This window comes from Stegostoma tigrinum, chromosome 27 (assembly GCF_030684315.1).
Source record: "Stegostoma tigrinum isolate sSteTig4 chromosome 27, sSteTig4.hap1, whole genome shotgun sequence".
Classification (NCBI taxonomy): Eukaryota; Metazoa; Chordata; class Chondrichthyes; order Orectolobiformes; family Stegostomatidae; genus Stegostoma; species Stegostoma tigrinum.
Genome location: NC_081380.1, coordinates 49,847,805 through 49,865,547, shown reverse-complemented (window position 1 = coordinate 49,865,547; position 17,743 = coordinate 49,847,805). Strand labels below are relative to the sequence as shown.

The 17,743-nt window shown below is 41.5% G+C and overlaps 1 protein-coding gene across 2 annotated transcripts in view; it reads right to left on the bottom strand.

Annotated features, from left to right (window-relative positions):
- Nucleotides 1-15,026, bottom strand: part of LOC125464461 (integrin alpha-E-like) — a 245,847-nt gene extending 230,821 nt beyond the window's left edge. The window contains exon 1 of one of the 2 annotated variants that reach the window (XM_059655494.1): nucleotides 14,903-15,026. In XM_059655494.1, the coding sequence (XP_059511477.1) occupies nucleotides 14,903-14,942 (40 nt within the window). In that variant the 5' untranslated portion in view covers nucleotides 14,943-15,026. The remainder of the gene's footprint in view (nucleotides 1-14,902) is intronic. The other variant, XM_059655493.1, reaches the window with a different exon arrangement.
- Between the last annotated feature and the right edge of the window lie 2,717 nt (nucleotides 15,027-17,743).

Sequence of the window (17,743 nt, the reverse complement as noted above, 5' to 3'; positions counted from 1 at the left end):
TGGCAGATGGTGGAATTTAAATCCAAATAATTAAATCTGGAATTAAAGTTAAAATGGACATATTAGGGATAGTCAGCATGGTGTTAGCAGGAGAGTTCTTATCTCACAAACCTGGTTGAGATTTTTGAGAAAGTGACGAAGATGGTTGAGGTTAAGGTTATAGATGTTATCTACGTGGGCTTTACGAAAGTATTTGACAAGGTCGCTCACGCTAGGCTGGCCCAGAAGATCAAATTTCATAGAATCCATGGTGAGTTGGTAAGCTAGATAAAAATTGGGTTGCCCGTAGAAGGCAGAGGATAGTTGTGGAGAGGTGTTTTTCTGACCGGCAATCTGTGACCAGTGTTGTTCCACAGGGACCTTAGTTGTTCAGAACGTAGAACATAGAACATTACAGCACAGTACAGGCCCTTCGGCCCTCAATGTTGTGCTGACCTGCCATACCAATCTGAAGCCCATCTAACCTACACTATTCCATGTACGTCCATGTGCTTGTCCAATGATGACTTAATGACACCCCTCAATTTAAAGCTATGCCCCCTCGTGCTCGCCATCACCATCCTGGGAAAAAGGATCTCCCTATCCACCCTATCTAACCCTCTGATTATTTTATATGTTTCAATTAAGTCACCTCTCAACCTTCTTCTCTCGAATGAAAACAGCATCAAGTCCCTCAGCCTTTCCTCGTAAGACCTTCCCTCCATACCAGGCAACATCCTAGTAAATCTCCTCTGCACCCTTTCCAAAGCTTCAACATCCTTCTTATAATGCAGTGACCAGAACCGTAGCAATACTTCAAGTGCGGCCGCACCAGAGTTTTGTACAGCTGCAGCATAACCTCATGGTCCCGGAGCTTGATCCCTCTATTAGTAAAAGCTAAAACACTGTCAGCCTGTCAACCTGGGTGGCAACTTTCAAGGATCTGTGTACATGGACACCGAGATCTCTCTGCTCATCTACACTACTAAGAATCCTCCCATTAGCCCAGTACTTTGCCTTCCGATTACTCCTACCAAAGTGCATCACCTCACACTTGTCCGCATTAAACTCCATTTGCCACCTCTCAGCCCAGCTCTGCAGCTTATCTATGTCTCTCTGTAACCTACAACATCCTTCGTCACTATCCACAATTCCACCAACCTTAGTGACATCTGCAAATTTACTAACCCATCCTTCTACGCCCTCATCCAGGTCATTTATAAAAATGACAAACAGCAGTGGCCCAACACCGACCCTTGCGGTACACCACTAGTAACTGGTCTCCAGGATGAACATTTCCCATCAACTACCACCCTCTGTCTTCTTTCAGCAAGCCAATTTCTGATCCAAACTGCTATATCTCCCACAATCCCATTCCTCCGCATTTTGTACAATAGCCTATTGTGGGGAACCTTATCGAACGCCTTGCTGAAATCCATATAACACCACAGCAACTGGTTTACTCTCATCTACCTGTTTGGTCACCTTCTCAAAGAACTCAATAAGGTTTGTGAGGCACGACCTACCCTTCACAAAACAGTGCTGACTATCCCTAATCAATTTATTCTTTTCTAGATGATTACAAATCCCATCACTTATAACCTTTTCCAACACTTTACCAACAACTGAAGTAAGGCTCACTGGTCTATAAATACCAGGGTTGTCTCTACTCCCCTTCTTGAACAGGGGAACCACATTTGCTATCCTCCAGTCATCTGGCACTATTCCTGTGGACAATGACGAGTTAAAGATCAATGCCAAAGGCTCAGCAATCTTCTCCCTGGCTTCCCAGAGGATCCTAGGATAAATCCCATCCGGCCCAGGGGACTTACCTATTTTCACACTCTGTAGGATTTCTAATACCTCTTCCTTGTGAACCTCAATCCCACCTAGCCAAGTAGCCTGTATCTCAGTATTCGCCTCGACAACATTGTCGCTTTCTAGAGTGAATACTGTCGAAAAATATTCATTTAGTGCTTCCCCTATCTCCACACACAACTTCCCACTACTATCCTTGATTGGGCCTAATCTTACTCTCGTCATTCTTTTATTCCTTGTATACCTATAGAAAGCCTTAGGGTTTACCCTGATCCTATCCGCCAACAACTTCTCATATCTCCTCCTGGCTCTTCTGAGCTCTCTCTTTAGGTTATTCCTGGCTACCTTGAAACCCTCAAGTGCCCTAAGTGAGCCTTCACATCTCATCCTAACGTAAGCCTTCTTCTTCCTCTTGACCAAAGATTCCACTTCCTTCGTAAACCACGGCTCCCGCGCTCTTTCTCCCTGCCTGACAGATACATACTTATCTTGGACACACAGGAGCTTTTCCTTGAATAAGCTCCACATTTCTAATGTGCCCATCCCCTGCAGTTTTCTTCCCCATCCGATGCTCCCTAAATCTTGCCTCATCTCATCATAATTGCCTTTCCCCCAGCTATAACTCTTGCCCAGTGGTATACACCTATCCCTTTCCATCACTAAAGTAAACATAACAGAATTATGATCGCTATCACCAAAGTGCTCACCTACTTCCAAATCTAACACCTGGCCGGGCTCATTACTCAGTACCAAATCTAATGTGGCTTCGCCCCTTGTTGGCCTGTCCACATACTTTGTCAGGAAGCCCTGCTGCACACACTGGACAAAAAACTGACCCATCTATCGTACTGTTTGTAATGTATATAAAAGATTTGGGTGAACATGTTGGTGGGTCCAAACGGGTGCACACAGGTGACACAAAACTTGGTGGAGTTGTAGATAGTAAGGAAGGATATCCAAGGAGGCATCGGGATCTGGATCAGCTGCAATGTTGGGCAGAGAAATAATAGATGGAGTTTAATCCAGTCAAATGTCAGGTGATGCATCTTGGGAGGCCAAATATATGAGGAAAGAGTGCTGTAAGTTGCTAGCCCTTTCAGAGCATTGATACACTGAGAGATCTAGGGGTCCAAGTTGATAGCTCTGTAGAAGTTGCAGCCGAAGTGGATAAAGTGCTAACGAAGATATACAGAATCAGTCAGGGCATTGAGTATAAAAATTGGAGGTCATTTTGACGGTGTAAAAAACTTTATTGAGGCCACATTTGGAGTAGAACGTAGAACAGTCAACATTACAGCACCAAAACAAGCTGTTCTGTACAACCTGTGCCAACAATGATGCTATTCTGAACTAATCCCTTCTGTCTGCACCTGTCTATATCTTTCTGTTAGCTGCTTGTTCATGTGTCCACTTAAAGGCATCTTAAGCTATGCTACCATATCTGCTTCCACCATCTGCCCTGGCAGCATGCCCAGGCTCAATTGCTTATAATTTTCTGAATTATCCCTGTTGACCTTCTTGAAAAAAGGAACAACATTGGTTATTCTCCTGTCTTCTGGGATTTTGCCTGCGGCTACAGAAGATGCAAATATCTCTGCCCCAGCAATCTCCTCCCTTACCCCCTTCAACAGCCTGAGATAGATACCATCTGGCTCTGGGGATTTACCTACCTTAATATTTTTCAAAACAAACAACACCTTCTCCTTCTTAATTTTGACATGCCCTAGAGTATCAAAACACCCCTCTCTTATTTCACCATCAGCCACCTCCTTCTCCTTGGTGAATACTGAGGTTAATTACTCAGTAAGGACCTCACTCACTTCCTCTGACTCCATTGTCCTTCAGTGCACTTACCCTTTCCCTCACCACCTTCCTGCCCCTAATATTAGCATTAGAAAAAGTGTCAAAGTTTATGGGGAGAAAGCAAGAGAATGGAGTTGAGAAACAAATCAGCCATGATTGAAAGATAGAGCAGACTCAATGGGCCAAAGGGATTAATTTTGCTCCTATGTTTTATGGCCTTATGGTTTCCATTCCATTCCTTCCATCTCTAACATACCATCTCCACCTCTCTCTTTCCATCCCCATGCCTCCCATCCATCCAAACAGAAGAATGATCTGTCCTGCCAAGGTAACTTTGTTTTTGGTTTCCCCCATCATCAAATGTTTCCTTTTCCACCTTATATTTCCCTCTTCCACCACTGACACATAACACTGCAAGCTGCAAACGTGCCACATACTCTAGTTCCTCGATGCATGTCAGAAGCCACCCACCAAGAAACCCACAATTGGGCATGTCCTTTAAAGTGACCAATCAAAACATTTTGGAGAGTAAAAAAACTGTAAGTTATTATTAGAGATTTTTTCTGTTTGAGAAATTACAGAACATATTTTCCTGTGACTATACTAGATGATATGTTGCTTACTTCTTTTGGAATTAAGTTGGCTGTGAGCTTCTGAAAATTGGCCCCACATCCTCAAATATACACTCCTTCACCACTGACACTCAGTTAAAAATATTGTACACCATCTAAAAGAGCACCACATAAATTCACCAAGGGTCCTTAGACAGCACTTTCCAAACCCATGATCACTACCATCCAGAAGAAGCTGGGCAACAGATACAGAACATCACCGACTGCAAATTTGCCTCTAAGTTAGTCACCATCCTGATTTGGAAATATGTCACTGTTTCTTCAGTGCCTCTGAATCAAAATCCTGGAACTCCCTCTCTAACAGAAATGTGAGTGTAACTACCCCAAATGGGCCACAGCAATTCAAAAAGGTAGCTTGCCGTCATCTTTTCAAGGGCAATTAGACATGGGCAATAAATGCTAGCCCAGCTGGTGACAATCATATCCCACAAAATAATTTTTAAAAATTTAAGCCTTATAGTAATCCAGGTAATGAAACAAATTGCAAGAATATTCAAGAAAACAGATGCTGAAAACACTCAACAGATCATCCACTATCTGTCGAGTGAGTGATACAGTTATCATTTCCAGTAACAACTCCTCTCTCAACTCTCTCCTGTCTGATCCCCAGGCAGGAATTTGTTAAATTCCAGACTTCTTGCATGATCAGTATTGTATCTTGAAACAAAATTTGATGTTAGTTTACCTAAGCATCTTACTGAGCATTTACCTGATCACAAGACAAAAATAATTGTACGGTAACATTGTACATGGATATTAGTCTGTAACCAAATCAGAAGCAGAATTATTGTTACAGACTGGTAATCAGACAAGCCTTAGGATAACAACCCAGATGACATGAATGCAAATCCTACCAAAGCAATTGAAGAATTTTGAATTTTGGACAAAGAAAACTGCCATCAGTACAAATTACATGAAGTATCACTTGGATACTAAAACTCATTCTCAAAAACCCATCTCATTCACTAATGTCCTTTAGGGAAGAAATCCTGCTGGCCTAAGCTGCCTGACATGTGCATGGTTCATATCTACACCATAGGAATTGAAACTCAATTTCTTTACTCCACATGAAAAACATGACACCCAATCCTGAATACAAGATGTTCATAGTTGAGGATCAAATAGCTCAGTTGACTGGAAAGCAAGTTTGCAAGACAGAGTAATACCAACAGAGTGTTCCCTCTAATTTCTCTAACCAGCTGTGCAGGGTTTTCAAAGCCGACACGCAGTTGTGAATTCTCGAACTAGATATCAGTGCCACAATCAGCATGCTACTGCCTAACAGCGTGTAGAGAACATTGGATCAGCCACACGCAGCTGTAGGGAAATGTTGGTCAATGGGTGAGCGACCTACTGTTGGGATCTCTGTTGGTGAGGAGGTCTTATCTAGCGCTGCTACATCCAAAGCATAGATGAAAGGAGTGTGTATTATTTAATGACACATTGGCAAAATAGCGTAGGAATTTAACTCCATTAGGAGCTGGGTACAAGTAAATGCACCAATTGCCAGTCATAATATTTTATTATTTCACATTAGACAAGAAAAATCATTGACATATGGCACAGAAACATATAGCCTATTTGATCATGGTTGATCCCCTGTGTCAATGCCATATCCTGCTTTCTCCCCATACCTTTTGTTATCTTTAAACTCTAAAACATTATCTTTCTCTTTTTGAGCGTATTCAGTGCCCCAGCCTCCACAAGCTTATATGATAGGTTCATTACCCTTTGAGTGAAGAAATCTATCCTCATATCGGTCCTAAGGAATCATAGTTCTCACATAACTTTTTTTGAGTGTTTTTGAAGTAAAATGAATCTGCTATCTCTCATCCCGGGTGATGCTACTGTTTCAAATTGGCTGTCATTTTCAGTCTCAATTTATATTCAAGAAGCTGATTGTTTTGGGTGTTGGATTGTTTGTCAGTTTTATTTTGTTGGAAATAGAATTAACAGGAGCATTGAATTATATTTAAATACGGTATCTATCTAGATGCACTAAAATAGACCCAGCATCGCTGAATCAAACAGACTTTGTATTGACAGCGGTATCAGCAGTTTTCTTAGTGTCAGCCCTATGAAAACTCAAATTTCAGCTGTATAGCCATTCTAAGGTTGCAGTTTATATGCAAACACTCATAGAAAACATATGAAAATAGTAAACTTATTTCTGCTGAACAGGGAAGTGGCCTGTTGCAGAATTGGTTCAATCTAGCTGTAGCAGCAGTTGAGGTTAATGAGGTGAATGACATTTACAGACAGAAACCCATTATTTCAGCTTTATATTCCGTCAAATACAGCTCATTTTTTCAATAATTGCCTTATTTGGTGACATTTTAACGAGAACATTTTACCCAATGAAGCTTGGTAGTACAATATTGTCGTCTTAAAGAAAATTAAACTATGTTCTCTTAATGTGAAAATAACTGAGTTGAATTCCCTTTCTCATGATTATTGTTTTATCTTTTTTAAGTGGAACAGGAAGCTCTGTTCCTTTCGGGAAGCCCAACAGCACTTTTTTCCATTTTTACCAGGCCAAAGAAAACTGCAAGAAGTAAAGAACTGATTCTCTGAAGCCCTCTAAACATTGCAAATTTCAGTTACCACTTTCAATCCTTCAGTGAAATTAAAATCCTTCATTTTATAACTGTGCTGATTGCCAACTTAATAATCAGCAAATCTCCCCTGGCCTGAGGCACGGTGACCCTCAGGTTAATCCACCAGCAGCTGCCTCTGTAATGAGTGAGCAGCCTGATAGTTCAGTAGGACTATGACTTTACCTTTCTATTTGATGTAACACAATCAATATTTTATACTTTCTACCAATACATGAAATTTGAATAAATTAATGAACAAAGTCATAATATTAGTCATCTGATGATAAAATATCTGAAAGAGCTTTTCATTGTCATCATTTTTTTCATACCTAATTTAGAGTTTGGTGTTCCAATTTGAATAATTCTTTCCTAATGTGGGCGTTTGGATATGCAGTCATCACTTAAGTGCTATGCCAAGTGATGGAGATGACCCTTGTCTTTCAAGCTGTTTGATATTAGCAAAAGTGAATGATTGCATTGTTGGAGTTATGGTTGAGCCATTCTTTAATGATACCTGGCTGCTTTCTTCACTGTTAATTTCTTGTTGTTCCTCTGTTAATGCTTCCAGGAGTGAAAGGGGCTCTCAAAACCTTCTGTCTGGATAACGGGTCTCAGCAACCCCACAACCAACAGATCAAATCTGAGCTCCACATTCTTGCCACATCAAGTTATAGACAGTGGTGGACTGTGGCACAAGTAACAGTAAGAGGATTATTCCCATCCTCAATAACGTTTGAATTGAACAAGAAGGCTGAAACACCTGCAACTTCAGCTGTAAGTATCAAGTGGATGAATCATTGAATCCCTGCAGTGCAGAAACAGGCCCTTCGGCCCAACAAGTCCACACCAAACCTTGAAGCATCCCGCCCAGACCCATTCCCCTATAACCCACCTAATCTACACACCCCTGAACACTATGGGCAATTTAGCACAGCTAATCCACCCTAGCCTGCACATCTTTGGACTGTGGGAGAAAACCAGAGCACCTGGGAAAAACCCATGCAAACGCAGGGAGAATGTGCAAACTCCATGCAAGCAGTCGCCCAAGGGTGCAATTGAACCCAGGTCCCTGGCGCTGTGAGACAGCAGTGCTAACCATTGAGCCACCCTAAATAATGATCTATCTCGGCCTCCTGCCGAGTGTCTAACATCATAGAAATCAGTCTTCAGCCAAGCCGATTGACTCCACAAGTTATCAAAAATTCGCTAAAAGCACTGATATTACAAAAGCTACACGCCCTGAAATATTCAGCAATAGGACTCAAGCCCTGTACACCAGAACTAGTTAAAACTCCACTCTCAATCATCAGCAAAATGATGGAAGATATTGACAATCCAGCAATAGCATGTTTTAATCCAGTAATAATATGTTTACAAATTATCATTTTGGGTTCCACCAGGTCCACTTAGTTCTTGACCTCATTACAGTCCAAACATGGACAAAAGAGTTGAACTCAAAAGGCGAGATGAGAGTGAATGCCCTTCACCTCAAGGCACCATTTGACTGAGTGTGGCATCAAGGTGTCCGAGCAAAACTAGAGTTAGTGAGAGTCAGGGGAAACTCCTACACATATTAGAGTTAAATCTAGGAAAAAGAAATTTGTTTGCGGTTGTTGGAGGCCAATCATTTCAGTCCCAGGGCATCGCTGGCACAGCTCCTTAGAATAGATTCCAAAGCCCAACTGACTTCAGCTGCTTCAACAATGACCTTTCCTAAGCAGTAGTGATATTCATTGAGGATTGCACAATGGTCAGCACCATGCACTGTTCCACAGATATTAAACTGGATTGAATGTAAATTCAAGATAACAAAGTGTGGGGCTGGGTGAACACAGCAGGCCAAGCAGCATCTTAGGAGCACAAAAGCTGACGTTTCGGGCCTAGATCTGATGAAGTGTCTAGGACCGAAACATCAGCTTTTGTGCTACTAAGATGCTGCTTGTCCTGCTGTGTTCATCCAGCCCCACACTTTGTTATCTTGGATTCTCCAGCATCTGCAGTTCTCATTATCTATGTATGAAAATTCAGTAAGATCAGAATAAAAAATAGACATAGCTGATAAATGATTCTGAAGATGTCATATCCAACTTACTGCCAAATCTGCTGACTTTCTCTTGGACATTCTGTTTTCATTTCACTTTTCTAGTTATTGCAGTATTTGCTTTTATTTAAGTGGTAAGTAGCATTCACAACCCACAATACAATCTTATTATCATCCCTCCATGGTAGTTGCACACCGAGTTTCACGCTGTCTACATCCTGCAGATTACCATTGATCACAAGTTGAACTGGACAAGCCATATAAATCCATGGCCACAAAAATAAGGCAGGAACTCCAGAAGCTGCAATTTCCTTATTGTACACCATCTCGATCTGGAGCCATGCCACCATCCCTTCATTACTGCTGGGTCAAATTCTTAATAGCATTGTAATGGAGCAACATGCTCCCTGACACTCCGCAGGGACTGTAACAGTTCAAGATGGCAGCTCATTATTACCCTCTCAAGGGAAATTAAGGCTGGGCAATAAATGTCAGTGGGCTTAGTCAGTAATGGCTCATACCATTGAAGTATTAAAAAACATTTCTAAATAACTCCATTTGTTAACTTTCAATATTATTTTAAAATGTTCATATGATATCATTCAGTAGTTCTGCATTACTTTTTTTTACATTACACAGCTCATCCTTAGAATCCTTCTCAAGCACCATATTTCAAAAATGATAGGAACTGCAGATGCTGGAGAATCTGAGATAACAAGCTGGATGAACACAGCAGGCCAAGCAGCATCTGAGGAGCAAGAAATTCATTCCTGAAGAAGGGTCTAGGCCTGAAACATCAACTTTCCTGCTCCTCTGATGCTGCTTGGCCTGCTGTGTTCATCCAGCTGCACACCTTTTTATCTCATATTTCAAAGCTGTTGGTTTTCATTCCTTCTCTCCAAGTGCTCCAAGCACCACATCCATAACTTAATATTGCATTGGCATAATAATTCAGCATTCCAGTTCTCATTGCATGGTAATTTCCAAATTACATGTAGAACATAGAACATAGAACATAGAACAGTACAGCACAGAACAGGCCCTTCAGCCCACGATGTTGTGCCGACCATTGATCCTCATGAATGCACCCTCAAATTTCTGTGACCATATGCATGCCCAGCAGTCTCTTAAATGACCCCAATGACCTTGCTTCCACAACTGCTGCTGGCAACGCATTCCATGCTCTCATAACTCTCTGTGTAAAGAACCCGCCTCTGACATCCCCTCTATACTTTCCTCCAACCAGCTTATAACTATGACCCCTCGTGCTAGCCATTTCTGCCCTGGGAAATAGTCTCTGGCTATCAACTCTATCTACTCCTCTTATTATCTTGTATACCTCAATTAGGTCCCCTCTCCTCCTCCTTTTCTCCAATGAAAAAAGTCCGAGCTCAGTCAACCTCTCTTCATAAGATAAGCCCTCCAGTCCAGGCAGCATCCTGGTAAACCTCCTCTGAACCCTCTCCAAAGCATCCACATCTTTCCTATAATAGGGCGACCAGAACTGGACGCAGTATTCCAAGTGCCGTCTAACCAAAGTTTTATAGAGCTGCAACAAGATCTCACGACTCTTAAACTCAATCCCCCTGCTAATGAAAGCCAAAACACCATATGCTTTCTTAATAACCCCGTCCACTTGGGTGGCCATTTTAAGGGATCTATGTATCTGCACACCAAGATCCGTCTGTTCCTCCACACTGCCAAGAATCCTATCCTTAATCCTGTACTCAGCTTTCAAATTTGACCTTCCAAAATGCATCACCTCGCATTTATCCAGGTTGAACTCCATCTGCCACCTCTCAGCCCATCTCTGCATCCTGTCAATGTCCCGCTGCAGCCTACAACAGCCCTCTATACTGTCAACGACATCTCCAACCTTTGTGTCGTCTGCAAACTTGCTGACCCATCCTTCAATCGCCTCATCCAAGTCATTAATAAAAATTACAAACAGTAGAGGCCTAAGGACAGAGCCCTGAGGAACACCACTCACCACTGACTTCCAGGCAGAATATTTTCCTTCTACTAACACTCGCTGCCTTCTGTTGGCCAGCCAATTCTGTATCCAGACAGCTAAGTTCCCCTGTATCCCATTCCTCCTGACCTTCTGAATGAGCCTACCATGGGGAACCTTATCAAATGCCTTACTGAAGTCCATATATACCACATCCACAGCTCAACCCTCATCAACTTTTCTAGTCACATCCTCAAAGAATTCAATAAGGTTTGTGAGGCATGACCTGCCCCTCTCAAAGTCGTGTTGACTGCATTTGATCAAGCCATGCTCTTCCAGATGGTCATAAATCCTATCCCTCAGAATCCTTTCTAACACCTTGCAGACGACAGACGTGAGACTTACTGGTCTGTAACATGTAGATCAACAAACTTTTTTACTCATTCATAGTACGTGGGTGTTGGTGGCTGGACCAGCATTTGTTGTCCATCTCTAACTAGTGTTGAGATGGTGATGGTGAGCTGCACTTCAGAGACACTGCAATCCATTTGGTAGAGGTGGACCTGTCGTGCTGTTGGGGTGAGGCAGGTGGTGTGGAATTTCCAGGATTTTCACCCAGCAACACTGAAGGAACAGCAACATGTTTCCACATCAGGATGGTGAACAGTTTGGAGGGGAACTTTCAGGTGATGTTGAACCCATGTACTCTCTGCCTTTGTCCTTATAGATAAAGGTGGTTACTGGTTTCAAAGGTGCTTTCTAAGGAGCACCTTAGCATTGAGTTTTTGCAGTGCATCTTGTAGATGGCACACTCTGCTGCTGCTGAGCATCATTGGGGAGAGAGTGGATGCTTGTGAATGTGATGTTAATCAAGTGGGAGGTCCTAGACAGTGTTGAGCTTCTTGAGTGTTGCTGAGGCTGCACTCATGCAGGCAAGTGGGCAGTATTCCATCACACTTCTGACTTCTGCCTTATAGATGGTAGACAGGCTTTGGGACTCAGGGGGTGAATTATCCATTACCTCTGTCCTGCTCCGAGGCCACTATATTTAAATGACTGGTTCCGTTTCTGACCAATGGTAGCCCCCAAGACGTTTCTATTGGAGAGATTCAGTTAGAATAACACCACTGAATTTCAGGCACAATGGTAAGATTCTCTTTTGCTAGAGATGATAATTGCCTCGCATTTGTGTGATGCAAATTCTACCTTCCTGTTGTCAGTTCAAGTCTGGGAAATACCAAGATTTTGCTGCATTTGGATATCAACTGCTTCAGTATCTGATGGTGCTGAATAATGCTGAGCATTGTGCAAACATCAGTGAAAATTCCCACCTCTGCACTTATAATTCTATTGTACGTTTGTATCAATCACAAGAAATGGGTATGCTTTCACACAGACTAAAAGACAGGTTCTGTTCCCTGAGAATATAAGCTCAGTCCAGTTGCACAGGCCATTGAATATGTTTCATGGTTATGCATTACAAATGCTGCAGTAAGGTTAACATGATCAAACATAATAACATTCTGTTTAAATGATATTGCTATACTTTGTGTATTTTCATTTTCAGTAAGAACCTAACCTGGTCCTTCACCAAAACCTAAGTTGCAGTACGAGATCTTCTGTGATTGGGAAGGCAATAACGTATTCTTTCCTTCTAATGGTTCACCAGTAAGTTGCCATAAATCAGAATACAGGGACATGACCACCTTCCAAAGCACAATATAACAAAATTATGCAAGCGATATTACAGACTGATCAGTCTTATTTCTGTGGTGGGTGAATTATTGGAGAGGATTCTGAGAAATAGTATTTATAATTATTTGGAAAAGCACAGTTTGCTTAGAAATCGTCAGAATGGCTTTGTGAGGGGCAGGTCATGTCTCACAAGCCTTTTTGAATTCTTAAAGTAGAGCAGTGGATGTGGTGTACACAGATTTTAGCAAGGCATTTGATAAGGTTTCGCATTGTAGGCTCTTTCAGAAAGTAAAGGGGCATGGGATTCTGGGAAATATGGCTGTCTGGATATAAAACTGGCTGTCCAAGAGAAGACAGTGGGTGGTAGTAGATGGAAAGTATTGAGCCTGGAGTTTGGTGACCAGTGGTGTTCCGCAGGGATCTGTTCTGGGACATCTGCTCTTTGTGATCTTTGTAAATGACTTGGATGAGGAAGTGGAAGGGTGAGTTAGTAGGTTTGCCGATGACATGAAGGTTGGCGGTGTTGTGAACAGCATGGAGGGCTGGTGTAGGTTGCAATGGGACATTGACAGGATGCAGAGCTGGACTAAGTAGTGGCAGATGGACTTCAACCCAGAAAAGTGTGAAGTGATTCATTTTGGAAGGTCAAATCTGAATGCAGAATACACGGTTAATGGCAGTGTGGAGGAACAGAGGGGTTCAGGGTCCACGTCCATAGATCCCTCAACGTTGCTACCTGCGTTGATAGGGTTGTAAAGAAAGCATATGGTGTGTTGGCATCCATAGGCAGGTCATTAAGTTTAAGAGCCGCAAGGTTATGCTGCAGCTTTATAAAACCCTGGTTAGACTTCACTTGAAAAATTTTGTTCGGTTCTGGTCACCTCAGTATAGGAAGGATGTGGAACCTTTAGATAGGGTGCAGAGGAGATTTACCAGGATGGTGCTTGGACTGGAGGGCAGGTCTTATGAGGAAAGGTTGTGAGAGCTAGGGCTTTTTTCACTGGAGCGAAGAATGATGAGAGGTGACTTGATAGAAGACGTACAAGATGATGAGAGGCTTAGGTAGAATGGATACCCAGAGACTTTTTCCCAGGGCGGAAATGACTATTACAAGAGAGCATAATTTTGAGGTGATGGGAGGAATGTATAGGAGAGATGTCAGAGGTAGGTTCTTCACACAGAGAGTGGTGGGCATGTGGAATGTGCTGCTGGCAGTGGTAGTGAAGTCAGATACATTAGACGCTTTTAAGCGACTCTTGGATAGGCACAAAATGTACAGTATGCAGGGTAGATTGATCTTAGTAAGATAATAGGTCAGCACAACATCATGGGCTGAAGGGCCTGTACTGAGCTGTACTGTTCTATGTTCTATGTAGGTCTTTATGAGCACTTCTACACTGTTATATATCCAATTCAAAGCATCAGACTTGCTGATATAATGGGTAAACTAAAACCTATTTTCACTGTGAATGGTTGCAGTTAAATAATTTGTCAAAAATAAATTCAATATTTTAGAATAAAAGTCAAACATGGAGGTGTTCAACGTAAGTACCGAGGGAGGTGAAATGCCACTTCTGAAGTGCAGACAAGAGGTGGAATTTTACAGATATAGATGCAGAGGAAGTTACAGGGCTGGTTTGTGAACTTGAGTGAGTTATGAGGAAAGACTATGAAGGATTTTGAGGATGAAAAGACAAAATTTAAAGTTGAGAAAAGACAAATAAATGTAGGCCCCTCTTCTTAGTAAAAGTGTAGTTGAGCAGAAAACTTAGGCAGGGTTAAAGAAGCAGTGTACAAATTTCTATTATAAGAGACATGATCCTGTTAGTTCCAGAATCACAGTATTGGGATCATTGAGAAGTATACAAGTGCCATGGTCAATTGGCCAAAGGTACTCTTTGACCAAAAAGTCACTCATCATCTACTTTTTCCCGTAATGCTTCATTTCTAATAAAGCAGCTGTCAAAATTAAAAGATTTAAGGTGTAATTCTGTAGGGTCTACTCATCGCAGAACATTGCTAATGGTGAATTTGGATCCAATAATCTGAGCTACATTGTAGCTTTGTCCCTGCTCTGAACTTGACATTTTGCAAATGATGTTCCTTGACTCTAAGTATATTGTGATTAACAGGTTTGCACTGCACAAGGACACCACAAAATTATTGACTTAAGGCAGACCTTAAATATTTGGCAACCATTATTAAAATGAACAATCGAAAGTTATGTTTTTATGAAATAAATATAAAAATATTTCAATGCTTTTATGCACATTCATAAATACTTATAATTGATAACTGTAGTTTTCTATATTTTTTATTTGATATTAATGTCACAAAAATACAGTAATCTAAAGTCATATTTATAAAGAAATGTAAATGTACTTACTTAACAGCAAAAGAAACAGAGCTACAATCATTTTTCTCATTTCAATTTTTCTAAAGACTGTGACAGTAACTAGACTATTCTACTTCTCCACGGCAATGACAACTGAAAATGCACATCCAAATTAAAGCACATATGGTTGGTTAGACTGCAGATGAGCAAGTACTCCACCCCCACAAAAGTTGAACATATCTTTTCTCCAGGTCGTCTGAACTATTTGAAAACCACAACAGTGCGAAACTGATATTGAAGGATGTGGTGTAGGTCACGGAAACTCCATAGTCAGTCCACAACAGATGCAAGTCTCATGTTTATCAAGTAACATGAAATAAAGCTTGCAAAATGGAGTATTGTTATGAGCAAAGTCAAGTTAGAAACCTTAGCTGCACTTTAAGTCCTTTAAGCCCCAGTGAGAAACAGACATCACTAGGAAACAGATTAAATTATCTGTTTTATGCAATGCAAAACAAGTGTCATATAACTGATATTAAAAAGCTAAACACAGCTGGCCTCATATGTGAAAAATCTCGATTTGAAAATTTAACCAGCCTTATCTCTTTTCAGATTAATGCATCAATTGTAAATTTATAATATTTTATTTTATTTCTGATTTTGGGATTCTATGACACGATATGATTTGATATGAATAGCTAACATGAAATGTTTGCAAATACTAGCAACAGCTTACACTTATAAAGCACTTAAACGTAATAACCCATTGTTATAATTGAAATGAGAGAAATGTACTGTCTCTCTCTCTATCTTACCACTCCTATTCTCCCACTACTCGCTAACATTTGTTAATTTTGTAAATTAAGTTAATTAAATTAAATTAATGTTAACTAAATTAAAAAAAGCTTGGTAAATTTACTCAGTTCCTGATATGGCCAAACTTGTGTTTTTCTTATATTAGACTGAAAGTAAAGCAATCAATGGACCAGGTTCTATAATAAACACCAAATTATTAACTCATTGAAAAACGAAACTTATTCAGTCCTGAAGAAGAGTAATACACAAAACTTTAACTGTTCCTTTCCACCAGATGCTGTCTGGCCTCCTGAGTTCTTCCAGCCTATTGTGTGTCTACCAAACAAAGATGCAAAGATGGTCAACACAGTTGGATTGTCATATAAAAAGATAATTGTTTATTATTCTAACTAACACAACACATAAACAGAATCAAAAACACATGCACCAGGTAGAAGGCGAGGGAAATCCCCGGCAATTATAGACCGGTAAGTCTCACGTCTGTCGTCTGCAAGGTGTTAGAAAGGATTCTGAGGGATAAGATTTATGACCATCTGGAAGAGCATGGTTTGATCAAATACAGTCAACACGGCTTTGTGAGGGGTAGGTCATGCCTTACAAACCTTATCGAGTTTTTTGAGGATGTGACTAGAAAGGTTGATGAGGGTCGAGCTGTGGATGTGGTGTATATGGACTTCAGTAAGGCATTTGATAAGGTTCCCCATGGTAGGCTCATTCAGAAGGTCAGGAGGAATGGGATACAGGGGAACTTAGCTGCTTGGATACAGAATTGGCTGGCCAACAGAAGACAGCGAGTGGTAGTAGAAGGAAAATATTCTGCCTGGAAGTCAGTGGTGAGTGGAGTTCCACAGGGCTCTGTCCTTGGGCCTCTACTGTTTGTAATTTTTATTAATGACTTGGACGAGGGGATTGAAGGATGGGTCAGCAAGTTTGCAGACGACACAAAGGTCGGAGGTGTCGTTGACAGTGTAGAGGGCTGTTGTAGGCTGCAGCGGGACATTGACAGGATGCAGAGATGGGCTGAGAGGTGGCAGATGGAGTTCAACCTGGATAAATGCGAGGTGATGCATTTTGGAAGGTCAAATTTGAAAGCTGAGTACAGGATTAAGGATAGGATTCTTGGCAGCGTGGAGGAACAGAGGGATCTTGGTGTGCAGATACATAGATCCCTTAAAATGGCCACCCAAGTGGACAGGGTTGTTAAGAAAGCATATGGTGTTTTGGCTTTCATTAACAGGGGGATTGAGTTTAAGAGTCGTGAGATCTTGTTGCAGCTCTATAAAACTTTGGTTAGACCGCACTTGGATTACTGCGTCCAGTTCTGGGCGCCCTATTATAGGAAAGATGTGGATGCTTTGGAGAGGGTTCAGAGGAGGTTTACCAGGATGCTGCCTGGACTGGAGGGCTTATCTTATGAAGAGAGGTTGACTGAGCTCGGTCTCTTTTCATTGGAGAAAAGAAGGAGGAGAGGGGACCTAATTGAGGTATACAAGATAATGAGAGGCATAGATAGAGTTGATAGCCAGAGACTATTTCCCAGGGCAGAAATGGCTAGCATGAGGGGTCATAGTTTTAAGCTGGTTGGTGGAAAGTATAGAGGGGATGTCAGAGGCAGGTTCTTTACGCAGAGAGTTGTGAGAGCATGGAATGCGTTGCCAGCAGCAGTTGTGGAAGCAAGGTCATTGGGGTCATTTAAGAGACTGCTGGACATGTATATGGTCACAGAAATTTGAGGGTGCATACATGAGGATCAATGGTCGGCACAACATTGTGGGCTGAAGGGCCTGTTCTGTGCTGTACTGTTCTATGTTCTATGTTCTATCTAGAACTAATTGATCTCTGGGGACATTTACACCCAGAAAAGAAAACTTTTGGCCAATAAGTTAGTTCTTAGTTCTTGAAGGCAATGAAAGGATAAGGGAAGAAATGTTCAGACTGCTGTCTGTTTGGTATTGTGGCACATATGTCCCAAACTTAGGCAGTCATCTCCAGACCCCTGGTAATCACAGCTTATTCAGGAAACACAGTATAGTTAAGTGTTCCAGTCACTCTTCAACAGGAGACACAAGCCAAGCA